The sequence below is a fragment of the Cherax quadricarinatus genome, chromosome 1, assembly GCF_038502225.1.
Source record: "Cherax quadricarinatus isolate ZL_2023a chromosome 1, ASM3850222v1, whole genome shotgun sequence".
In the NCBI taxonomy this organism is placed as follows: domain Eukaryota; kingdom Metazoa; phylum Arthropoda; class Malacostraca; order Decapoda; family Parastacidae; genus Cherax; species Cherax quadricarinatus.
In genome coordinates, this window is record NC_091292.1 from 64,677,430 (window position 1) to 64,705,078 (window position 27,649).

A 27,649-nucleotide genomic window follows, 5' to 3' on the forward strand; every position below is an offset into this window, starting at 1 on the left:
GATTTAGCTGGTAAGCTAGGAATGGTCACCATCAGTGATAGTAGCAGCCGCTTTAAGTGGCAAGTGGTTCACAGTACAGAAAAAAGGAAGATGAGGAGAGTTAATAGAGAAGATGTGAAGGTAGGAAATCGATTCTCTGTTCTCCAAGACGAGTATACTTCAGTGGTTAGTGAGGTTGAAGGTACCACTGATTCCCCTGCTAATCAAGATAAGAATATTTTAATAGTAGGCGATTCTCAGGTAAGATATATGGACCGTGTATTTTGTAACAGAGACAGAAAGGTCAGACAGAGAGTGTAGCTTCCTGGAGCTGGTGTTGGTGACATAGTCAGCAGGTTGGATAATATTATGGCAGATAATGGGAACAAGTCCATTATCTGTCTTAGTGTGGGGGGTAATGACATTGGGAAGGGCAGGAGAGGGGAGCTGCTGGATAAGTACAGGATAGCCATAGAAGTAGTTAGGTCTAAGGGAGGGATCCAAGTCATATGTAGCATCTTGCCTAGAAAGGGAGTGGCCAATGAATGGATGTCTAGGGCAATTGGTATAAATTGCTGGCTAGACAGGTACTGCAAGGAACTTGCAATCCCATTCATTGATAACTGGGACCTATTCTTTGGCAAACGTGATATGTATGCAAGGGATGGGGTTCATCTCTCTGGGGATGGAGTGGTTGCATTAGCCAATTCGATTGTGAGGGTAACTGATGACTTGTCTAGGAATTTAAACTGATAGATTATAGAAGTATGGGTGTTTGTGGGAAACAATCAGGCTCAAGCATTAGGGTTAAAAACAGCAGTTATTACCGGGATACCTCAGGGATATGTTTAAAAGACAATATTCAAAATAAAGTTGCTAGTAATGGCAAATCAATTAATCAACAAACAAAGAGAGACAGTAGAGGGCAACGAGTGACTAGCTCCCTTAAAGTTTACTATACAAATAGTATGAGTCTAAGAAATAAGATAGATGAGCTAAGATTACTTGCAAGTGTAGGTAATATAGATATTATTGGCATAACAGAGACCTTGTTCAACCTGGAAGATAGAGAAATGCCTTCTGAATGCAACATACAGGGTTATAAACTATTCCACACTGATATGGTCAACAGGAAGGGTGGTGGAGAGGCGATGTAAGTCAGAGAAAATTTAAATTACTGTCTTAGACATTATATAAGATTAGAAACATCGAAAACAGAATCTGTTTGGGATGTGGTAAATTAATTTTGGGTGTGATTTATAGGCCTCCAAACCTTGATAGGGAGGGCAGTAAGCTGTTATGGGACGAAATTCATAAGGCATCTAGATATGAAAATGTTGTGATAATGGGAGATTTTAGCTTAGGACAAACTGTTTGGAACAATATGACAGGAAATCTTGAGTGTAGTGACATTATTGATACGGTTCAGGATTGCTTTTTAGAACAGGTTGTGACAGAACCAACTAGAGGAACCAATCAGCTCGACTTGGTTCTTGCCAACAAAGATTCCCTAATTAATAATCTTGAGGTTAATGATGAGCTTGGGGAAAGTGATCACAAATCACTTAGTTTCAATATATCATGGAATTACCCAGATAACTGCAATCAAATCTCTGTCCCAGATTTTCGCTTGGCCGACATCAGGGAACTGAAAAATTACCTGGGTGGGCTAAATTGGGATATCCTGACTATGGGTCAGGTAGGTGATCTTGGCTGCCAATATGACGTTTTTCAGAGCATAGTTCTAGCTGCAAAGACAACTTTTGTTCAGAGTAGAGAAATTAGATCTAACAAAAATGATCCCAAATGGATGAACAATAGATTAAAACATCTCATTGGTCAAAAGAGAGGCATATATAAGCATATCAAAAGAGGGGATGGGCACTTAAAAATCAATATATTCAATTAAATCGAGAAATAAAGAAAGGAATAAGAAACGCAAAAAGGGATTATGAGGCTAAGGTCGCAAGGGATTCAAAGACTAACCCAAAATGATTCTTTCAGGTAAACAGAATTAAGATTAGGGACAAGATTGGCCCACTTAAGAGTAACGATGGTCAGATCACTGACAGTGATAAGGATATGTGTGAAATTCTCAATACCTACTTCCTCTCAGTTTTCACCCAGGAAAATACTAGCGATATTCCTGAAATAATAGATTATGTAGCACAGGACGATAATAAACTATGCAAGATTGCAGTAACTAGTGACATGGTCCTCAGACACATAAACTCAAACTTAACAAATGCCCAGGCCCTGATGAACTGTTTGCAAGGGTGTTAAAGGAGTGTAAAGAGGAACTTAGCATACATTTGGCTAATCTTTTTAACATATCACTACAAACTGTCATAGTGCCTGATAAGTGAAAAATGGCAAATGTAATACCTATTTACAAGGCAGGTGACAGGTCCTTGGCTTCGAACTATAGACCAATAAGCCTTACCTCCAAGGTGGGAAAATTTATGTAATCAATAATTGCCGAAGCAATTCATAGCCATCTTGACAGGCACAGATTGATTAATGATTCTCAACACGGTTTTACAAAGGGGCGTTCCTGTCTTACGAATTTACTAACTTTTTTCACTAAGGTGTTTGAGGAGGTAGATCATGGTAATGAATATGATATTGTGTATATGGACTTCAGTAAGACTTTCGATAGAGTTCCACACCAGAGGGTATTGAAGAAACTTAAGGCACACGGAATAGGAGGAGAAATTTTTACTGGGTAGAGGCATGGCTGACAAATAGACAGCAGAGAGTTTGCATAAATGGGTAGAAATCAGAATGGGGGCACGTCACAAGCGGTGTTCCTCAGGGGTCAGGGTTGACCCCGTTGTTGTTCACAATTTACATAAACGTCATAGATGAGGGAATAAATAGCGACATAAGCAAATTTGCTGATGACACCAAAATAGGCCGTCCAATTCATACTAATGAGGACACTAGAGCACTCCAGGATGATTTGAATAGACTGATGCAATGGTCGGAGAAGTGGCAGATGCAGTTTAATATTGACAAATGCAAAGCTCTAAATGTTGGAGAGTTAAATAACCATGCCACATATAAACTAAATAATGTAGATCTTAATACTACTGATTGCGAGAAGGATTTAGGTGTTCTGGTTAGCAGTAATCTAAAACCAAGACAACAGTGCATTAGTGTTCTCAATGAAGCTAACAGAATTCTTGGCTTCATATCTAGAAGTATAAATAATAGAAGTCCTCAGGTTGTTCTTCAACTCTATATATCCTTGGTTAGGCCTCATTTAGACTATGCTGCTCAGTTCTGGTCACCATATTACAGAATGGATATAAATGCTCTGGAAAACGTACAGAGGAGGATGACAAAGATGATCCCATGTATCAGAAATCTTCCCTATGAGGATAGACTGAGGGCCCTGAGTCTGCACTCTCTCGAAAAGCGTAGAATTAGGGGGGATATGATCGAGGTGTATAAATGGAGAACAGGAATAAATAAAGGGGATGTAAATAGCATGCTGAAAATTTTGCAGCCAAGACAGGACTCGCAGCAATGGTTTCATTTTGGAAAAATTCAGGTTCAGGAAGGATATAGGAAAGCACTGGTTTGGTAATAGAGTTGTGGATGAGTGGAACAAACTCCCGAGTACAGTTATTGAGGCTAAAACGTTGTGTAGTTTTAAAAATAGGTTAGATAAATACACGAGTGGGTGTGGTTGGGTGTGAGTTGGACCTGACTAGCTTGTGCTGCTGGGTCTGGTGCCGCGTTCCATCCATGAGTGGAGGTGACCAGACTGGGCGGGTCATTGGGCTTATCCGGGGGTCATTGGGCTAATCCAGGGGGGAACATGGATCTGCTCTGCATGGGTCAGTAGGCCTGTTGCAGTGTTCCTTCTTTCTCATGTTCTTATGTTCTTTACTGCAGGCTAGAGGAGAGAACCTGAAATGGCTTGCTTTAATGATTTTTATTGCTATCAGCTTTTTTTACTTCCATCAAATGATAGGTAAGTATGTTTACCTAAGCAATGCACTGCAACAGTTTTTTTCCACATATGCCATTAAACAAGTGCCATTCCAGGAGCCTTTGGTTTAGTTCAGGGTACAGAAGTGTCTAAAGTAACTTGCAATGATGCCTTTTTCTGTTCTTTGCCCCAGAATTCAATTATGGATAACCATTTAGAGTGTAGGTAGAAACTAGGGAAGACTGTTGAATCCTGTCCCGTCAAGTCCTTTGGCATAATTAGCACCATTATCTTGTGTATCAAATGATTCTTGGTAGCTGTTATGTTGAATTCTTGCTTTTTGAATAATTTCGGTGATGTGCGTTGCTGTAAGATCCAGGAAATAGCATCGCTCGAAGGCCAACAGTTTCCTGAATAAAGTTTTGCCGGGTCACATGTGATGGTGTGTACTATTTATATATCGGTGGTTGCAGTTGTTCAGTCTCAATTCCTGGACACACCTCTCCACTTGCCATTTGTCAAATTCCCTCCCCAAAGCCTCCTGTCGTACCTGCTCTTAAAACTAGATATGGGTCCTGCCTACACTACATCCTCGTCAAATCGTTCTACTTCTTGACCATCCTGAGGCTGAAGAAGTATTTCCTGAGATCCCTCGGAATCATCTGTGACTGTAATTTCCAACTATGCTCCCTATGTGTCTGTTTCTGTCCTCTCAAAGAGTCTCTCCCTGTATACCCTATCAATTCTCCCGAGTATTTTGTATGCTGCTTTAATGTCTTCCCTTTTTCAATTTTCCTCTAATGTAATCAGCCTATCCTCATAGCTCATACATATTATCTCTGAGACTAGTCTCGTTGCTTACCTCTGCACTTTCTCCAGTTTTTATTTTGGTGTTTTGTACTCCAAGATATATATGGCATATGTTACGTAAAGATCTTTAATGACTTTGTCAAGATTCCTGAAGGTTGTTCTTAAATTTGTCAGATGAGCACTGGCTGCAATTTTTTTTTCAGTCGATATATGCCTCGAGCACTATACTTGACACTATGCTCACCCCTACGCCTTTCTTTTTGAGTGAGGTCTACATTCTCTGTCCCCCGCGTCAGTATTCTGTCCGATCTTCTCGCCCCTTCCCCAGTCTTCATAACTGCAGTTACCGGGGTTGAATTCAAGTATCCACTTATCTGACTAATCTGGAAGTTTTGCCAGATCCTTTTGCAGTCTTTCCTTGTTCTTGTAGGTTTGTATGTACCTCATTAGTTTTACATCGTCAGCTAGCAGAGATACATCTGACTTAATCTAACCTAGCATGAAACAAATACCGGTCCTAATACCGATTCTAGAACTTCGCTTTCATTCCCCATTCTGACATCTCTTCCTATATAATTACTCTTTGTTCCTGTCCGCTAAGATAGATCCATCAGAGTACGTTCCCTGTTATTCCTGCATGTTAAAGTTTTTTCCGTAGTCACTTTTGAGATGAAGTATCAAATATCTAGATGCAGTCCAAGAAAAATCAAAGCTGTCCATGTCTCTCTCCTGTTTCACTTCTGTCACTTTGTCATAGATCTACAACAGGTTGGTAAGATAAGATATGTCATCTCTAAACCTCTGCTGATTACTTCTTGTGTAATCATATTCTTCCTTCATATTATCTCCTCCATTACCTTATATGCAAGTCAGTCATATCGGCGTTTGGCTCAAAGTTTCCTGTCTGTCTCCTTTATTGAATATGGGGAATACATTTGCTGTTTTTTTTCAGATCTCTGGCAGCTGTCCACTGTCCATTAACTTGTACTAGACTCTAGTTATAGCTTCACCAGTTCTTCATATCCGGCTCATAGAATCCATGGTGACACCTGCTAAGGCCCTTTTTTTTGACTATTCCTCTGTTGTATCTGTCTTCCAATGTCCATCGCATTACCAGAGAACAATGCCCATTTTCACTGAGAACACCTCACAGACTTCACACTTCAGACTTCTTTGTCGTTACTTGTAAGTTCTCCTTCATTCTTCATTTTGGCTACGATGTCACTCAAATTTCCGCTCAGCCTCTCTCTTCACCCTTGCAAATTTATTCTAACTCGTATGCTCGCTTCTCTGTTTTCGACTGCCCTTTCTATAGTTTTTACAGGCTCTTGTGTTTTTTTTCTTCCTTCTCTGCACCTCTGGTTAAACCAAGAACACAGTTTTCAACTTTTCCACCCTTTGCCTCTAGGCACTTCCTTGTTATTATTCCATCATCTCATTCGGTTAGTTTCCTTCCGTCTCCCATTCCCAATGCATTTAGAATTAATGTGGTGCATTAATATGAAAATTACTTGTGAGGTCAGAACATACAGGAGAAGATTGAAATAGCTTGTAACCATGCTTGAGTCCTACTGATGTGCCCGAGCTGGGAAAGAAACGTGGCTTGTAAACCAAGCTTCCAAGCTTATGAGGCATTTGTGGCAGAGTGGTGTAGAGTGTCACTTTTGGAACCGTTTTAGATTCACTATAATGGGATCGAATCCTGCTGACCGTGATCTTTCTCTGTATATACCCTGTATATACAAGAGGGCATATATATATATATATATATATATATATATATATATATATATATATATATATATATATATATATATATATATATATATATATATATATATACAAGTCAAGTCGGCCGTCTCCCACCGACACAGGGTGACCCAAAAAGAAAGAAAATCCCAAAAAAGAAAATACTTTCATCATCATTCAACACTTTCACCTTACTCACACATAATCACTGTTTTTGCAGAGGTGCTCAGAATACAACAGTTTAGAAGTATATACGTATAAAGATACACAACATATCCCTCCAAACTGCCAATATCCCAAACCCCTCCTTTAAAGTGCAGGCATTGTACTTCCCATTTCCAGGACTCAAGTCCGATTATATAAAATAACCGGTTTCCTTGAATCCTTTCATTAAATATTACCTTGCTCACACTCCAACAGCTCCTCAGGTCCCAAATACCATTCGTCTCCATTCACTCCTATCTAACACGCTCACGCACGCTTGCTGGAAGCCCATGCCTCTCGCCCACAAAACCTCCTTTACCCCCTCCATTCAACCCTTTCGAGGACGACCCTTACCCCTCCTTCCTTCCCCTACAGATTTACACGCTCTCCATGTCATTCTATTTTGATCCATTCTCTCTAAATGACCAAATCACCTCTAAAACCCCTCTTCAGCCCTCTGACTAAAACTTTTATTAACTCCACACCTTCTGATTTCCACACTTAGAATTTTCTGCATAATATCTACACCACACATTGCCCTTAGACAGGACATCTACACTGCCTCCAACTACCTCCTGGCTGCAGCATTTACAACCCAAGCTTTACACCCATATAAGAGTGTTGGTACCACTATACTTTCATACATTCCCTTCTTTGCCTCCATAGATAACGTTCTTTGTCTCCACATATACCTCAATGCACCACTCATTTTTTTCCCTCATCAATTCTATGATTAACCTCATCCTTCATAAATCCATCCGCTGATACATCAACTCCCAAATATCTGAAAACAATCACTTCTTCCATACTCCTCCCGAATTTGGTATCCAATTTTTCTTTATCTAAATCATTTGATACCCTCATCACCTTACTGTTTTCTATGTTCACTTTCAACTTTCTACCTTTACACACACTCCCAAATTAGTCCACTAACCTCTGCAATTTTCCTTTAGAATCTCTCATAAGCACAGTATCATCAGCAAAAAGTAACTGCGTCACTTCCCATTTTGTATTTGATTCCCCATACTTTAATCCCACCTCTCTCCAAAATACCCTAGCATTTACTTCTTTTCCAACTCCATCTATAAATATATTAAACAACCATGGTGACATTACACATCCCTGTCTAAGACCTACTTTTACCGGGTAGTAGTCTCCCTTTCTTCTACACACCCAAACCTGAGTCTCACTGTCCTCATAAAAACTCTTTACAGCATTTAGTAACTTACCACCTATTCCATATACTTGCAACATCTGCCACATTGCTCCCCTATCCACTCTATCATATGCTTTTTCTAAATCCATAAATGCAATAAAAACTTCTCTACCTTTATCTAAATACTGTTCAAATATATGCTTCAATGTAAACACTTGATCTACACATCCCCTACCCACTCTAAAACCTCCTTGCTCATCCGTAATCCTACACTCTGTCTTACCTCTAATTCTTTCAATAATAACCCTACCGTACACTTTTCCTGGTATACTCCGTAAACTAATTCCTCTATAATTTTTACAATTTCTTTTGTCCCCATTCCCATTATATAAAGGGACTATACATGCTCTCTGCCAATCCCTAGGTACCTTCCCCTCTTTCATACATTTATTAAACAAAAATACCAACCACTCCAAAACTATATCCCCTTCTGCTTTTAACATTTCTGTCATGATCCCATTAGTTCCAGCTGCTTTACCCCCTTTCATTGTACGTAATGCCTCACGCACCTCCCCCACATTTACATTCTGCTCTTCTTCACTCCTAAAAGATGGTATACCTCTCAGGCCAGTGCATGAAATTACCGCCTCCCTTTCGTCGTCGACATTTAAAAGTTCTTCAAAGTATTCTCGTCATCTCCCCAATACCTCCATCTCCCCATCTAACTCCCCTACTCTGTTTTCAACTGACAAATCCATTTGTTCCCTAGGCTTTCTTAACTCATTAAAAATTTTTGACAGTGCCTCTCCCACTCTACCATCTGCTCTCTCCTTTTGCACTCTCTCACCACTCTCTTCACTTTACTCTTCTTATAACACTTCTGCTTTGTAAAAGATTCTCATAAGCTACCTTTTTTCTCTTTTATCTCACCCTTTACTTCATCATTCCACCAATCACTCTTCTTTCCTCCTGCACCCACCCTCCTATAACCACAAACTTCTGCCCCACATTCTAATACTGCATTTTTAAAACTATTCCAACCCCCTCCACCCCCCCACTACTCATACTTGCACCAGCACACCTTTCTGCCAATAGTTGCTTATATCTCATCCGATCTTCCTCCTCCCTTAGTTTACACACTTTCACCTCCCTCTTACTTGTTGTTGCCATTTTCCTCTTGTCCCATCTACCTCTTACTCTAACTGTAGCTACAAGATAATGATCCGATATATCAGTTACCCCTCTAAAAACATGCACATCTTGGAGCCTACCCATCAACCTTTTATCCACCAATACATAACCTAACAAACTACTTTCATTACATGCTATATCATGCCTTGTATATTTATTTATCCTCTTTTTCTAAAAAAATGTATTACTTATTACCAAACCTCTTTCTACACATAGCTCAATTAAAGGCTCCCCATTTTCATTTACCACTGGCACTCCAAATTTACCTACTACCCCCCTACACAACATTTTTACCCACTTTAGCATTGAAATCCCTAACCACAAGTACTCTCACACTTGGTTCAAAACTCCCCAAGCATTCACTTAACATTTCCCAAAATCTCTCTCTCTCCTCTACACTTCTCGCTTCTCCAGGTGCATATATGCTTACTATAACCCACTTTTCACATCCAACCTTTAGTTTACTCCACATAATTCTTGAATTATACTCCCTCTTTTCCTGCCACAGCTTATCCTTCAACATTATTGATATTCCTTCTTTAGCTCTAACTCTATTTGAAACCCCTGACCTAATCCCATTTATTCCTCTCCACTGAAACTCTCCCACCCCCTTCAGCTTTGTTTCACTTAAAGCCAGGACATCCATCTTCTTCTCATTCATAACATCCACAATCATCTCTTTCTTATCATTTGCACAACATCCACGCACATTCAGACATCCCACTTTGACAATTTTCTTCTTATTCTTTTTAGCAATTATTACAGGAAAAGGGGTTACTAGCCCATTGTTCCCGGCATTTTAGTTGACTTTTACAACACGCATGGCTTACGGAGGAAAGATTCTTATTCCACTTCCCCATGGATATAAAAGTAAAAGTAAAAAGAAACAAGAACTATTAAGATAAAATCAAAGAAAACTCAGATAAGTGTGTATAGATAAACGAGTACATGTATGTGTAGTGTGACCTAAGTGTAAGTAGAAGTAGCAAGACATGCCTGTAATCTTGCATGTTTATGAGACGACAGACAAAGGGCACCAGCAATCCTACCATCATGTAAAACAATTACAGGCTTTCGTTTTACACTCACTTGGCAGGACGGTAGTACCTCCCTGGGTGGTTGCTGTCTACCAACCTACTACCTACAATATATATATATATATATATATATATATATATATATATATATATATTACAGAGTAAAAGGCAGATAGGATTGGAAGGACTTGTAACTTTTAAAGGAATAATAGTAGTTATATAGAGTACTCTTGAGAATGCATTTATACTTACAATGGTTATGTACAATGTACATACAGCACCCATAATGACCACTGATGCTGTGGTTGTCAGATTGGTGACGGTGGATAAAGCCAGAGATGGTGTATATAAGCAGATTCCCATGTAGAAAAACTTCATCAGCAGCTGACACACTGTCAACAATTTACGTAGTGCTGACGACTTGAAGCGTTTTTCCAGGTACTGTTCAAAGTGGAATAAACATTGGTAATAAATACCGACAAGTAGGTTTAGAAAGACACGTAAGTAAACATTATGACATGTTTATTAGAAAACGTTTCGGTCCAGGGACCTTGATCACTTCTAACATACAGAGGTAGAAAAACATTCTATATAGGCGGAGAGTGAGGTATGAATGGCGCATGATGACCTGAAGAATGCATGTTGGGATGAGGACGGGTAGACGATGAGATCATGTGACTCCTGTGTTGTTGGATTGGTGGTGCTTAGCCTGCTTAAGTATCATGTATACTTATGTTGTTGAAATTTTGTGGTTTTCAATGTTACGTTCTATTGTGTCGGTGACGGTGATTAATGAGGCTTCTAGGCACGGTCGGCGTCTGAGGTCTGGTTCAGTGAGAACGAGTTGTGCCTCATTCGATCTCATCAAATGCCCCGTGGAGTCTCTGTGGAGGACATATGCGTACCTTCAATCGTCTCTGTTATAGGCACTTCGATGTAAAGTAAAAGGACACAAGTGCAACTAATGTGACATTTTTATTGTGGCAACGTTTCGCTCTCCAGCAGCTTTATCAAGCCGGCTTGACAAAGCTGCTGGAGAGCGAAACGTTGCCACAATAAAAATGTAACATTAGTTGCACTTGTGTCCTTTTACTTTACATATTGTCGGTTATTCTACCAACTTTATTACAGGCACTTCGATGCTCGTTCAGGCGGACCGCAAGATCTCTGCCTGTCTCGCCTACATATTTCTTGGGACAGAATTCACAGCGGATGGTGTAGACGTATGCTGTAGAAGTTAGAGGTGTGGGGCTGCGTATCGGAGTGAGGTCTTTGATTATGGCGGAAACGTTGATGTTATTCATAGCAAGTGCCTGGCGAGTATTCGTGGCAACATCACCACATGGGAGCATTATGAACTGCTTAGAGGGCTGTTACACAAATAACCCGCACATAAAAGAGAGAAGCTTACGACGACGTTTCGGTCCGACTTGGACCATTGACAAAGTCACACTGTGTGACTTTGTCAATGGTCCAAGTCGGACCGAAACGTCGTCGTAAGCTTCCCTCTTTTATGTGCGGGTTATTTGTGTATCGTTCCAGTCACGGTATTGTGCCTTTCTGTTATTTAGAGGGCTCTTCCATGGGCGGTTTGTTGAGGATAGCTTGTGCCTTGAGTCTGCAGTCTCGGATGAAGAAAGATGAAAACTGAAGACGTGTAAAGGCTTGTGTTATGTAAATACACTCTTCTACAAGAAAACAAGGGCTGGAGATGCGAAGAGCTCTCAAGAAGAAGCCAGTGAGGACTCCACTTTTAGTGTGGGTGTCTTGGTGTAAATGAAAGTGTATGAGGCCTGTATGGCCTTCCTAAGACACGCAAGCCTGACATCCCACTACGTCCTATCAGTTCGGGCATAGGAAGTGCACCACACAGACTAGCCGGCCACCTTGCCAAATACCTTTCAGCGCTTCTGGGCCCCATCAGTCAAGCCCACCTTAAACACTCAGGTGACCTTCTCTCCCGAATTTCCAACCTGAATGCTAAAAACAAAAGCATGGCTTCCTTCGATATCACAGCCCTCTTTACCAACGTTCCTACTGACGCTGCAATCAACATTCTGAGACAGAGGCTCACTAAAAACCACGACCTCCCTTTACCTCTTCTAGATTTCATCAGTCTAGTGGATCTTTGTGTTAATTTCAACTTCTTCAAGTACCAGGACAACTGTTACAAACAGTACTTTGGGATGGCAATGGGCAGCCCGCTCAGTGCTGTGCTTGCCAACCTCTTCATGGGAAACCTAGAGACCGAGAAATTTAGCACCCTCATTCTCAACACCGTTACCTGGCTAACATACGTTGATGATATATAGGTTTTCTATCCGAGACGTCTCAATATCCAGGCCCTTCTCAACAAGATCAATGCAGCAGTACCATCAATAAAGTTTACACTTAAACTCGAAAAGGATGGCAAACTTCCTTTCCTCGACGTTCTCTTGTGCAGATCTCCCGACAGTGACTAACTTCTCTTCAAAGTGTATAGAAAACCTACCAACAAGGATAATCTTATACACTTTTATTCACACCAAGACGCCCGCACTGAAAGAGGAGTCCTCATTGGCTTCTTCTTGAGAGCTCTTCGCATCTCCAGCCCTTGTTTACTGGAAGAAGAAGAATGTCTTTACATAACACAAGCCTTTACACGTCTTCAGTTTCCATCTTTCTTCATCCGAGATTGCAGACTCAAGACACAAGCTATCCTTAACCAACCGCCCATGGAACAGCCCTCTAAGCAGTTCATAATGCTCCCATGTGGTGATGTTGCCACGAATACTCGCCGGGCACTTGCTATGAGTAACATCAACGTTTCTACCATAAACACATCATCTATCAAAGACCTCACTACGAAGCGCAGCCCCACACCTCTAACTTCTACAGCAGGCGTAAACATCATCCCCTGTGGATTCTGTCCCAGGAAATATGTAGGCGAGACAGGCAGAGATCTTGCGGTCCGCCTGAACGAGCATCAAAGTGCCTGTAACAGAGACGATTTAAGGTACGCCTGTGTCCTTCACAGAGATTCTACGGGGCATTTGATGAACTGGAATGAGGCACAACTCGTTCTCACAGAATCAGACCTCAGACGCCGACGGTGCCTAGAAACCTCACTAATCGCCGTCACCAACACAATAGAACGTAACACTGGAAACCACAAAATTTCAACAACATAAGCATACATGATACTTAAGCAGGCTAAGCACCACCAACCCTACAACACAGGAGTCACATTATCTCATCGTCTACCCGTCCTCATCCCAATATGGTATTCTTCAGGTCACCATGAGTCACTCACACCTCACTCTCTGCCTATATATAATGTCTTTCTACCACTGAGACGCCGACCGATTCCACCAATGAGAGTCCACCAGCACCTGCTTCCTCCCCCGTCACAACGGACCAATCAGACGCCTCACCTCAAACATCTCAGCCGCCAGCCAAGAAGGTTAAAACACAAGAGCCTTGGGATGCATCCCTACGTACTACCGCCACTCCTTCACAAGAAGATCATTGCTTGCCTGGTGTATACTTCTACACAACCAACCAGAATGACAACGCAATGTACACTTCAGAAATTATTCAACGCCTCCACAACGGGACAGTCAAGTTCACCTGCGACTCAACTCGATCATTCACCACTGAATCCCTGATCAACCTACTCTTAAAAAGTCACCGCTTTGTGGCACTCGACTACACCACAAGGAAGAAATTCAGGACTCTCCAGAATGGAGCTGCCGAAGACGGTACCCTCATCTAGCAGGACTGTCAATGATCAATCATCGTGAAGGCAAGTTTCCCCAGCACTTTGCTGCCTGCTAAAGCTGGGGTGTGGCTCCAAAAAGAACCCTGTCATTGCTTCCTCCGCTCTCCTATGCTGCAAGAGATGCTAAACGAGAAGATACTTCCCACTTGGGAAGACAGAAGAAGTCACCCTCCAACCGGAGGGCCCCAAGAAACAATACAGAAGAAAGAAGAAGTTGAACGACACCCCCCGCCCGGGAGGCCACCGCAGGGTCGCCATCTGAAGAAGACCCGGGCCGGAAGTACCGGCAAACCTACAACAACATATGTATGTTAGAAGTGATCAAGGTCCCAGGACCTAAACGTTTTCTAATAAATATGTTATAGTGTTTGCTTACGTGTCTTTCTAAACCAGCTGTTCAAAGTAAAAAATAATAGAAAATTCTCCGAAAGAAAAATTATTTTATTAGTTGTTTTCCACAGTTGCATAGAGACTTAAAAATTTATTCATTGTCATTGAATATTTGTCTTACCAGAAGTATTCAGATAAAATAACTCGAATATCTCTCAGAGTTGCCACATCCCTACACATAGTGCGGAAGTTTAGGCAAGTGATTTCTCTAAATTCCACAATAAATGTTATTTTAATCATTACTTCAGTGCCATGTACAGACCTTAAAAACCACTTATATGCACACTATTATTACTACTACTAATACTATTACTACTACTATTACTACTACTACTACTACTACTACCACCAATACCACCAACTATGTATTGTTTCAGGTATTCTAGCCTTCTTCAGTCTAAAACATTAAATGAAAAAACATCATTAAATGCAAAAAAAGGTCATGCGACCAGAGCTTATAATAAATTCCTGGAATTGGTAGCAGAGAAAAACGTGAATAAGGTTAATTTAGAATTATATTTGGAATTATTAGAAAACAGGCATGTGTTATATTATTTGTATTACACAAAATATGAATCTCTGCTGGTGAATTGTGCAGATGATAATGAGAGGGAATTATTAATTAATCAGTATTATGAACTGGAAAAGAAAATACTATCATGTAAAAGTGAGGTATTAAATTAATTAAAATGTGTAAATACTTCACTTGAGCAATCTAGTAATGTAAATGCCAGATATTTGCCCAAATTACCAGAGTTAAGTCTACCTACATTTAATCCAGGAGACAACTGGAAGGAATTCTGGTCAGTATTTAAGGCTGCTGTACATATGAGGAATGACCTAGCAGAAGTCACAAAATTATTTTATCTCAAAGGGCAGGTCAGAAGCGATGCTTATGCCCTGATTCAAGGGTTCCAAAATATTGACTCTATTTACCTGGAGGCAGTTGACTTGTTAGAGGTGACCTATGGTAATAGGGAACAAAGTAAGTTAGACCTAGTAAATATTGTGATTAATTTAAGAACTCCAGAACACAATTACCATAATTTGCAACAATTTAGGGTTAAATTACAAAGCACTCTTAAGTCCTTGAGTAATAGGCTTGATTTGGGTGAATCAGACTGTATATTAAGTGCTGTCTTACAGAGTAAATTAAACTGCAAGACTACAGAGTAGTTGCCTAATAAATACCACAAAGGTTATTTTTCTCTGGAGGAAATAAGATTAGGTCAACAAGAATTATTTGTTCAATTACAGAGAAGCCAACCAAATAATTCTAAGAATGTAACACATGATGACTGATGTATATGTCAGGTCTAACAAATGGAAAAATTATCTTAATGGTAATAATCATCATAATTCATCCCATAAGAAGGGTTCCATAGGCCCATATCAAGTGGCAGGAACCCAAAACAATGGTTCACCACCTCAGTTTAAGAGGAAAAATTACCTTAATAAAAGTGGTCTAGATATTAATGGAAAAGTCAAGAAAAAAAGGGGGGAATGTCTTTTTTGCAATTGTAATAATTTCTCCATGATGTTAAGGTGGAATGATTAAAAGAATTTGACAGATGTATCAGATGTTTAGGCAGTCATGTAGGCATCATGTAGTAATGTATAAGTGTTTGTATAATGATAATTATGATAATAATGACAATCATGATAATAATGACAATCATGATAATAATGACAATCATGATAATAATGACAATCATGATAATAATGGTAAAATGATAATATTGATGTTAACACTGAAACAAGAGTTACTAATATAAAGATTGTAGCTAATGTTAATGATGATGGTATAGCTGAAGTAACCTTAACCGCGGAGAATGTGAAAATTCGGTATAAAAGGCGCATTTATAAGATGTAGTTGCCTTATTGGTATGAAACTGCAAAAGGGGGATTCTACAAATCTAAAATTATCTAGTTTTCTGTCAGATTAAAAGGCCCAGCTGTACGACACTGTGTGTGTAAATGTCGGCTTGAGCAATTAGAGAAAGAGTATCATTGCAGTCATAGCTGATAGGCTCCCACAGAAAATCTCTGCAATAGGCTTAGTGAAGCTACTGAAAGGCTTTCACAGGGTGGTGTAGAATTGGCACCTTCTTGTGTTGGTAGTGACTCGGTGGGGCCAGTAAGTCTGTCTTCTGATAGGGAGTGATTATTATACGACATATGTCAAGGGTATGTATGGTAAGGAAATGTGGTGTCACTCTTCTAAAATCAGCAGGAGGCCATGTAATATATGGTAAGCTTCCTAGCTCTAATAATAACTAAATGGAACAGTAAATATTTGTTATTGTTATAATCTAATAATTGTTGGAATTCCCACGTAATGAAGCAAATAAAGATGGTGATAATACACATTTTTATGCGATGCTTCAAGGCTTGTAGAGCAGTTGTTTATATTCAGTGTAATATTTCTGTTTCTCTTGTTATATCTAAGGCTAAAGTGGCTACAATTAAAGTGCGTGCATTGCCTCAGTTGGAATTAACAGCCATTTACATCGGTGTTAAACTAGCTAATTATGTAAGAGATAAATTGCAGGAGATACATTTTAGCAACACTGTGATTTGGTCTGATAATGAGGTGTCCTTACAATGGATTCGTAATGCTAACAGTAAGATTGTGTGCGTTCAAAACAGATTCGCTGAAATTAATCAAATGCAAGAGAAATATAAGAGTTTGGGTCGGCATTTGTTTACATTTGGTCATACACGTGGTGACGGGAATCCAGCTTTGTTTCTTGTCACGAGGCTGAGATTAAATTGTTGTTAAAAGGAAAATTTCTGAAAGGTTCAATAATAGATATATTTGGGCTATAATTAGATGATGAAGTAATTAGGTGTAGAGATAGGTTACAAAATGAATTGTGTAAATATGTAATGTATTCAATCTTTATACCAAAGCCCATTCTCTGGTAATTTTAATTATAAATGTATGCAAAAATTGTAAAGCAAAGTGGAATACAAATACAATTTTAATTAAGTCGTTTATCAACGACCCAGTGTGGAATTTTTTTACATAATTTTCTAAATGTGATGCTATTTGGACCCTTCGAGACTTTCGAGTGAGGGGGGGAGGCAGAACAGCTGCAGGAGTGACGCGAGGAGATGCCATATTGAATTTAATGTGCGAACACTGGTCTGAATTGTGCAATACAATCAGGCATTCTCGAAGGTCACTTGGTATATATCAGCCTCAATCCGTAATTTAGAAATTGCTGACACATTCCTGCTGAAGAACTGGAATAAATAAAGTGGAAAACCTTTACAATTCGGCAACAAGGACATAAAAATAGAGGACGCCATTTGAAATTTGTGAGCACTTGTTATCGAGGAAATTCTGCTAATAATTCGGTGTCTTCCGAGCCAAACTGGAGGCTTTGGCCTGAATTTGTAATAGGAACCTGTGTTCATGTCCCCTGCTGAAGAATTGGGATAGGAAATTTGCTGGACATCAAGGATTACATGTGCATGGAGGAAGATAAGGGATACGACCATCACTCATAGGGAAGTGCACCTTTAGTCCTTGCATTTAGATCTCTAACTGGCCAGTGTAAGGTAAGTGTTAGGCAGGTGCTGTGGTGTGATCCATCTACAGTAATTAAATGGTAATACGAATTTCTTTCATGTACCCAGCGAGCCTAATCATATGCAGTCCACACTATTTTATAATTTACCATTATTGGTATTAACGTTTAATATTGTAATTATTAATTTAATGTCAGGTCTAGCTTTTTGTGAGAGTTGAGAAGAAGTGGGCATCGAGGGAGATACAATTCGGCAACCTACTCTCACTGTGACAGTACGCTGAGGTCAGTGGTCACGTGTGGTCATACCTGCCTAAGCTCTTGGGAGTTAGCGTGGGCTGTTACCAAGCACCATGGCTTGTTGTAGTGTTTTAGAATCTCAGGTTCAAGTGTTGAAGGAGATTCTACTTCTTCAGGAGGAAAATAGGAGGCTTAAGCTTTACATAGATAAGTTTGGGAGTGAGTGTGAGAAGAATTTAGCCGGTAAGGAGGAAATGGTCAAAAGCAGTGACAGTGGCAGCCGCTTTAAGTGGCAAGTGGTTCACAGTTCAGGAAGAAGGAAGATGAGGAGAGTTAATAGAGAAGATGTGAAGGTAGGAAATCGATTCTCTGTTCTCCAAGACGAGTGTACTTCGGTGGTTAGTGAGGTTGAAGGTACCACTGATTCCCCTGCTAATCAAGGTAAGAATATTTTAATAGTAGGCGATTTTCAGGTAAGATATATGGACCGTGCATTTTGTAACAGAGACAGAAAGGTCAGACAGAGAGTGTAGCTTCCTGGAGCTGGTGTTGGTGACATAGTCAGCAGGCTGGATAATATTATGGCAGGTAATGGGAACAAGCCCATTATCTGTCTTAGTGCTGGGGGTAATGACATTGGGAAGGGCAGGAGAGAGGAGCTGCTGGATAAGTACAGGTCAGCCATAGAAGTAGTTAGGTCTAAGGGAGGGATCCAAGTCATATGTAGCATCTTGCCTAGAAAGGGAGTGGGCAATGGATGGATGTCTAGGGCAATTGGTATAAATTGCTGGCTAGACAGGTACTGCAAAGAACTTGCAATCCCATTCATTGATAACTGGGACCTATTCTTTGGAAAACGTGATATGTATGCAAAGGATAGGGTTCATCTCTCTGGGGATGGAGTGGTTGCATTAGCCAATTCGATTGGGAGGGTAAGTGATGACTTGTCTAGGAATTTAAACTGATAGATTATAGAAGTATGGGTGTTTGTGAGAAACATTCAGGCACCAGCATTAGGGTTAAAAACAGCAGTTATTTCCGGTATACCTCAGGGATATATTTAAAAGACAATATTCAAAATAAAGTTGGTAGTAATGGCAAATCAATTAATCAACAAACAAAGAGAGATAGTAAAGGGCAACGAGTGACTAGCTCCCTTAAAGTTTACTATACAAATAGTAGGAGTCTAAGAAATAAGATAGATGAGCTGAGATTACTTTCAAGTGTAGGCAATATAGATATTATTGGAATAACAGAGACCTTGTTTAATCTGAAAGACAGAGAAATGCCTTCTGAATGCAGCATACAGGGTTATAAACTATTCCACACTGATAGGGTTAACAGGAAGGGTGGTGGAATGGCGATGCAAGTCAGAGAAAATTTAAATTGTTGTCTTAGACATGATATAAGATTAGAAACAATGAACACAGAATCTGTTTGGCTACAGTTTCTCGAGGGACGAGACAAATTAATTTTTGTGAGATTTATAGGCCCCTAAACCTTGATAGGGAGTGCAGTAAGCTGTTATGGGACGAAATTCATAGGGCATCTAGATATGAGAACGTTGTGATACTGGGTGATTTTAACTTCAGACAAATTGATTGGAACAATATGACAGGAAATCTTGAGTCTAGTGACTTTCTTAATACCGTTCAGCATTGCTTTTTAGAACAGGTTGTGACAGAACAAACTAGAGGAAACAATCTGCTAGAGTTGGCTCTTGCCAACAAAGATTCACTAATTAATAATCTTGAGGTTAATGATGAGCTTGGGAAAAGTGATCACAAATCACTTAAAAATCACTTGGCCGACGTCATGGGACTGCAAAATTATCTGGGTGGGCTAAATTGGGATGTCCTGACTATGGGTCAGGTAGGTGATCTTGGTTGCCATTATGACGTTTTTCCGAGCATAGTTCTAGCTGCCCAGACAACTTTTGTTCCGAGTAGGGAAATTAAATCTAACAAAAATTATTCCAAATGGATGAACAATAGATTAAAACATCTCATTGGTCAAAAGAGAGGCAAATATAGGCATATCAAAAGAGAGGATGGGCAATTAAGAAATCAATATATTCAATTAAAGAGAGAAATAAAGAAAGGAATAAGAAAAGCAAAAAAGGATTATGAGGCTATAGTCGCAAGGGATTCAAAGACTAACCCAAAAGGGTTCTTTCAGGTATACAGAAATATGATTAGGGACAAGACTGGCCCACGTAAGAGTAACTCTGGTCAGATCACTGACAGTGATAAGGATATGTGTAAAATTCTCAATACCTACTTCCTCTCAGTTTTCACCCAGGAAAATACTAGCGATATTCTTGAAATAATAGATTATGTAGAACAGGACGATAATAAACTATGCACGTTTGCGGTAACTAGTGACATGGTCCTCAGGCAAATAGAGAATCTAAAACCTAACAAATTCACAGGTTCTGATGAACTGTTTGCAAGGGTATTAAAGGAATGTAAAGAGGAACTTAGCATACCTTTGGCTAATCTTTTTAACATATCACTACAAACTGGCATAGTGCCTGATAAGTGGAAAATGGCAAATGTAATACCTATTTACAAGGCAGGTGACAGGCCCTTGGCTTCGAACTATAGACCAATAAGCCTTACCTCCATAGTGGGAAAATTTATAGAATCAATAATTGCCGAAACAATTCATAGCCATGTTGATAGGCACAGATTGATTAATGAATCTCACACGGTTTTACAAAGGGGCGTTCCTGTCTTACGAATTTACTAACTTTTTTAACTAAGGTGTTTGAGGAGGTAGATCATGGTAATGAATATTATATTGTGTATATGGACTTCAGTAAGGCTTTCGATAGTTCCACACCAGAGGCTATTAAAGAAACTTAAGGCACACGGAATAGGAGGAGAATTTTTTTCCTGGGAAGAGGCATGGCAGACAAACAGGCAGCAGAGAGCTTGCATAAATGGGAGGAATCAGAATGGGGGCACGTCACAAGCGGTGTTCTTCAAGGGTCAGTGTTGGGCCCGTTGTTGTTCACAATTTACATAAACGACATAGATGAGGGAATAAATAGCGACATAAGCAAATTTGCTGATGACACCAAAATAGGCCGTCCAATTCATTCTAATGAGGGCACTAGAGCACTCCAGGATGATTTGAATAGAGTGATGCAATGGTCGGAGAAGTGGCAGATGCAGTTTAATATTGACAAATGCAAAGTTCTAAATTTTGTACAGGTAAATAACCATGCCACATATAAACTAAATAATGTAGATCTTAATACTACTGATTGTTGAAAAGGATTTAGGAGTTCTGGTTAGCAGTAATCTAAAACCAAGACAACAGTGCATTAGTGTTCGCAATAAAGCTAACAGAATTCTTGGCTTCATATCTAGAAGTATAAATAATAAAAGTCCTCAGGTTGTTCTTCAACTCTATATATCCTTGGTTAGGCCTCATTTAGACTATGCTGCTCAGTTCTGGTCACCATATTACAGAATGGATATAAATGCTCTGGAAAACGTACAGAGGAGGATGACAAAGACGATCCCATGTATCAGAAATCTTCCCTATGAGGACAGACTGAGGGCTCTGAATCTGCATTCTCTCGAAAGGCGCAGAATTTGGGGGGATATGATCGAGGTGTATAAATGGAAAACAGGAATAAATAAAGGGGATGTAAATAGCGTGCTGAAAATTTCCAGCTAAGACAGGACTCGCAGCAATGGTTTCAAGTTGGAAAAATTCAGATTCTGAAAGGATATAGGACAGCACTGGTTTGGTAATAGAGTTGTGGATGAGTGGAACAAACTCCCGAGTACAGTTATTCAGGCTAAAACTTTGTGTAGTTTTAAAAAAAAGTTAGATAAATACATGAGTGGGTGTGGGTGGGTGTGAGTTAGACCTGACTAGCTTGTGCTACTGAGTCTCGTGCCGTACTCCTTCCTCGAGTGAAGGTGACCAGACTGGGTGGGTCATTGGGCTTAACTGGGGGGGGGGGCATTGGGCTAATCCGGGGGGGAACATGGACCTGCTCCGCATGGGTCAGTAGGCCTGTTGCAGCGTTCCATCTTTCTTAGGTTCTTAAGTCCCACTTACCTCACCAGAATTACTTGCAGGTAATAATTCTGGTAATACCCTGTAAACCTCTTGCAGGTAATTTGTATAATAATAATAATTCACAATAGAATCTTTTCATTTATATTAATTCGTATAGAATCTCAGATGAATCTAAGTTCTTGACTTACAACTGTGTCTTGTTATGTAGAAGCTTCTCTTGTGCTATATTGGTACTTATTATCACCTCTGTAGCTTGAGCTGGTCAGAGGTCACACTGTGCTATATTGGTACTTATTATCACCTCTGTAGCTTGAGCTAGTCAAAGGTCACACTGTGCTATATTGGTACTTATTATCACCTCTGTAGCTTGAGCTAGTCAAAGGTCACACTGTGCTATATTGGTACTTATTATCACCTCTGTAGCTTGAGCTAGTCAAAGGTCACACTGTGCTATATTGGTACTTATTATCACCTCTGTAGCTTGAGCTAGTCAGAGGTCACACTGTGCTATATTGGTACTTATTATCACCTCTGTAGCTTGAGCTAGTCAGAGGTCACACTGTGCTATATTGGTACTTATTATCACCTCTGTAGCTTGAGCTAGTCAAAGGTCACACTGTGCTATATTGGTACTTATTATCACCTCTGTAGCTTGAGCTAGTCAGAGGTCACACTGTGCTATATTGGTACTTATTATCACCTCTGTAGCTTGAGCTAGTCAGAGGTCACACTGTGCTATATTGGTACTTATTATCACCTCTGTAGCTTGAGCTAGTCAGAGGTCACACTGTGCTATATTGGTACTTATTATCACCTCTGTAGCTTGAGCTAGTCAAAGGTCACACTGTGCTATATTGGTACTTATTATCACCTCTGTAGCTTGAGCTAGTCAGAGGTCACACTGTGCTATATTGGTACTTATTATCACCTCTGTAGCTTGAGCTAGTCAGAGGTCACACTGTGCTATATTGGTACTTATTATCACCTCTGTAGCTTGAGCTAGTCAGAGGTCACACTGTGCTATATTGGTACTTACTATCACCTCTGTAGCTTGAGCTAGTCAAAGGTCACACTGTGCTATATTGGTACTTATTATCACCTCTGTAGCTTGAGCTAGTCAGAGGTCACACTGTGCTATATTGGTACTTATTATCACCTCTGTAGCTTGAGCTAGTCAGAGGTCACACTGTGCTATATTGGTACTTATTATCACCTCTGTAGCTTGAGCTAGTCAAAGGTCACACTGTGCTATATTGGTACTTATTATCACCTCTGTAGCTTGAGCTAGTCAAAGGTCACACTGTGCTATATTGGTACTTATTATCACCTCTGTAGCTTGAGCTAGTCAAAGGTCACACTGTGCTATATTGGTACTTATTATCACCTCTGTAGCTTGAGCTAGTCAAAGGTCACACTGTGCTATATTGGTACTTACTATCACCTCTGTAGCTTGAGCTAGTCAAAGGTCACACTGTGCTATATTGGTACTTATTATCACCTCTGTAGCTTGAGCTAGTCAAAGGTCACACTGTGCTATATTGGTACTTATTATCACCTCTGTAGCGTGAGCTAGTCAAAGGTCACACTGTGCTATATTGGTACTTATTATCACCTCTGTAGCTTGAGCTAGTCAAAGGTCACACTGTGCTGTATTGGTACTTATTATCACCTCTGTAGCTTGAGCTAGTCAAAGGTCACACTGTGCTATATTGGTACTTATCATCACCTCTGTAGCTTGAGCTAGTCAGAGGTCACACTGTGCTATATTGGTACTTATTATCACCTCTGTAGCTTGAGCTAGTCAAAGGTCACACTGTGCTATATTGGTACTTATTATCACCTCTGTAGCTTGAGCTAGTCAGAGGTCACACTGTGCTATATTGGTACTTATTATCACCTCTGTAGCTTGAGCTAGTCAAAGGTCACACTGTGCTATATTGGTACTTATTATCACCTCTGTAGCTTGAGCTAGACAAAGGTCACACTGTGCTATATTGGTACTTATCATCACCTCTGTAGCTTGAGCTAGTCAAAGGTCACACTGTGCTATATTGGTACTTATCATCACCTCTGTAGCTTGAGCTAGTCAGAGGTCACACTGTGCTATATTGGTACTTATTATCACCTCTGTAGCTTGAGCTAGTCAGAGGTCACACTGTGCTATATTGGTACTTATTATCACCTCTGTAGCTTGAGCTAGTCAAAGGTCACACTGTGCTATATTGGTACTTACTATCACCTCTGTAGCTTGAGCTAGTCAGAGGTCACACTGTGCTATATTGGTACTTATTATCACCTCTGTAGCTTGAGCTAGTCAGAGGTCACACTGTGCTATATTGGTACTTATTATCACATCTGTAGCTTGAGCTAGTCAAAGGTCACACTGTGCTATATTGGTACTTACTATCACCTCTGTAGCTTGAGCTAGTCAAAGGTCACACTGTGCTATATTGGTACTTATTATCACCTCTGTAGCTTGAGCTAGTCAGAGGTCACACTGTGCTATATTGGTACTTATCATCACCTCTGTAGCTTGAGCTAGTCAGAGGTCACACTGTGCTATATTGGTACTTATCATCACCTCTGTAGCTTGAGCTAGTCAGAGGTCACACTGTGCTATATTGGTACTTATCATCACCTCTGTAGCTTGAGCTAGTCAGAGGTCACACTGAGCTATATTGGTACTTATTATCACCTCTGTAGCTTGAGCTAGTCAGAGGTCACACTGTGCTATATTGGTACTTATTATCACCTCTGTAGCTTGAGCTAGTCAGAGGTCACACTGTGCTATATTGGTACTTATTATCACCTCTGTAGCTTGAGCTAGTCAGAGGTCACACTGTGCTATATTGGTACTTATTATCACCTCTGTAGCTTGAGCTAGTCAGAGGTCACACTGTGCTATATTGGTACTTATTATCACCTCTGTAGCTTGAGCTAGTCAGAGGTCACACTGTGCTATATTGGTACTTATTATCACCTCTGTAGCTTGAGCTAGTCAGAGGTCACACTGTGCTATATTGGTACTTATTATCACCTCTGTAGCTTGAGCTAGTCAGAGGTCACACTGTGCTATATTGGTACTTATTATCACCTCTGTAGCTCGAGCTAGTCAGAGGTCACACTGTGCTATATTGGTACTTATTATCACCTCTGTAGCTTGAGCTAGTCAGAGGTCACACTGTGCTATATTGGTACTTATTATCACCTCTGTAGCTTGAGCTAGTCAAAGGTCACACTGTGCTATATTGGTACTTATTATCACCTCTGTAGCTTGAGCTAGTCAGAGGTCACACTGTGCTATATTGGTACTTATTATCACCTCTGTAGCTTGAGCTAGTCAGAGGTCACACTGCGCTATATTGGTACTTATTATCACCTCTGTAGCTTGAGCTAGTCAGAGGTCACACTGTGCTATATTGGTACTTACTATCACCTCTGTAGCTTGAGCTAGTCAAAGGTCACACTGTGCTATATTGGTACTTATTATCACCTCTGTAGCTTGAGCTAGTCAGAGGTCACACTGTGCTATATTGGTACTTATTATCACCTCTGTAGCTTGAGCTAGTCAGAGGTCACACTGTGCTATATTGGTACTTATTATCACCTCTGTAGCTTGAGCTAGTCAAAGGTCACACTGTGCTATATTGGTACTTATCATCACCTCTGTAGCTTGAGCTAGTCAAAGGTCACACTGTGCTATATTTGTACTTATTATCACCTCTGTAGCTTGAGCTAGTCAAAGGTCACACTGTGCTATATTGGTACTTATTATCACCTCTGTAGCTTGAGCTAGTCAAAGGTCACACTGTGCTATATTGGTACTTATTATCACCTCTGTAGCTTGAGCTAGTCAAAGGTCACACTGTGCTATATTGGTACTTATTATCACCTCTGTAGCTTGAGCTAGTCAAAGGTCACACTGTGCTATATTGGTACTTACTATCACCTCTGTAGCTTGAGCTAGTCAAAGGTCACACTGTGCTATATTGGTACTTATTATCACCTCTGTAGCTTGAGCTAGTCAAAGGTCACACTGTGCTATATTGGTACTTATTATCACCTCTGTAGCTTGAGCTAGTCAAAGGTCACACTGTGCTATATTGGTACTTATTATCACCTCTGTAGCTTGAGCTAGTCAAAGGTCACACTGTGCTATATTGGTACTTATTATCACCTCTGTAGCTTGAGCTAGTCAAAGGTCACACTGTGCTATATTGGTACTTATCATCACCTCTGTAGCTTGAGCTAGTCAGAGGTCACACTGTGCTATATTGGTACTTATTATCACCTCTGTAGCTTGAGCTAGTCAAAGGTCACACTGTGCTATATTGGTACTTATTATCACCTCTGTAGCTTGAGCTAGTCAGAGATCACACTGTGCTATATTGGTAATTATTATCACCTCTGTAGCTTGAGCTAGTCAAAGGTCACACTGTGCTATATTGGTATTTATTATCACCTCTGTAGCTTGAGCTAGTCAAAGGTCACACTGTGCTATATTGGTACTTATCATCACCTCTGTAGCTTGAGCTAGTCAAAGGTCACACTGTGCTATATTGGTACTTATCATCACCTCTGTAGCTTGAGCTAGTCAGAGGTCACACTGTGCTATATTGGTACTTATTATCACCTCTGTAGCTTGAGCTAGTCAGAGGTCACACTGTGCTATATTGGTACTTATTATCACCTCTGAAGCTTGAGCTAGTCAAAGGTCACACTGTGCTATATTGGTACTTACTATCACCTCTGTAGCTTGAGCTAGACAGAGGTCACACTGTGCTATATTGGTACTTATTATCACCTCTGTAGCTTGAGCTAGTCAGAGGTCACACTGTGCTATATTGGTACTTATTATCACCTCTGTAGCTTGAGCTAGTCAAAGGTCACACTGTGCTATATTGGTACTTACTATCACCTCTGTACCTTGAGCTAGTCAAAGGTCACACTGTGCTATATTGGTACTTATTATCACCTCTGTAGCTTGAGCTAGTCAGAGGTCACACTGTGCTATATTGGTACTTATCATCACCTCTGTAGCTTGAGCTAGTCAGAGGTCACACTGTGCTATATTGGTACTTATCATCACCTCTGTAGCTTGAGCTAGTCAGAGGTCACACTGTGCTATATTGGTACTTATCATCACCTCTGTAGCTTGAGCTAGTCAGAGGTCACACTGAGCTATATTGGTACTTATTATCACCTCTGTAGCTTGAGCTAGTCAGAGGTCACACTGTGCTATATTGGTACTTATTATCACCTGTGTAGCTTGAGCTAGTCAGAGGTCACACTGTGCTATATTGGTACTTATTATCACCTCTGTAGCTTGAGCTAGTCAGAGGTCACACTGTGCTATATTGGTACTTATTATCACCTCTGTAGCTTGAGCTAGTCAGAGGTCACACTGTGCTATATTGGTACTTATTATCACCTCTGTAGCTTGAGCTAGTCAGAGGTCACACTGTGCTATATTGGTACTTACTATCACCTCTGTAGCTTGAGCTAGTCAAAGGTCACACTGTGCTATATTGGTACTTATTATCACCTCTGTAGCTTGAGCTAGTCAGAGGTCACACTGTGCTATATTGGTACTTATCATCACCTCTGTAGCTTGAG

General features: G+C 40.2%; 1 protein-coding gene across 1 annotated transcript in view; it reads right to left on the reverse strand.

The window, feature by feature from the left end:
- Positions 1-27,649, reverse strand: part of LOC128685634 (sodium-dependent multivitamin transporter-like) — a 136,794-nt gene that overhangs the window by 15,423 nt on the left and 93,722 nt on the right. Inside the window, exon 4 of the mRNA XM_070085937.1 lies at positions 10,319-10,507. Coding sequence (XP_069942038.1) covers positions 10,319-10,507 — 189 coding nt within the window. The remainder of the gene's footprint in view (positions 1-10,318; positions 10,508-27,649) is intronic.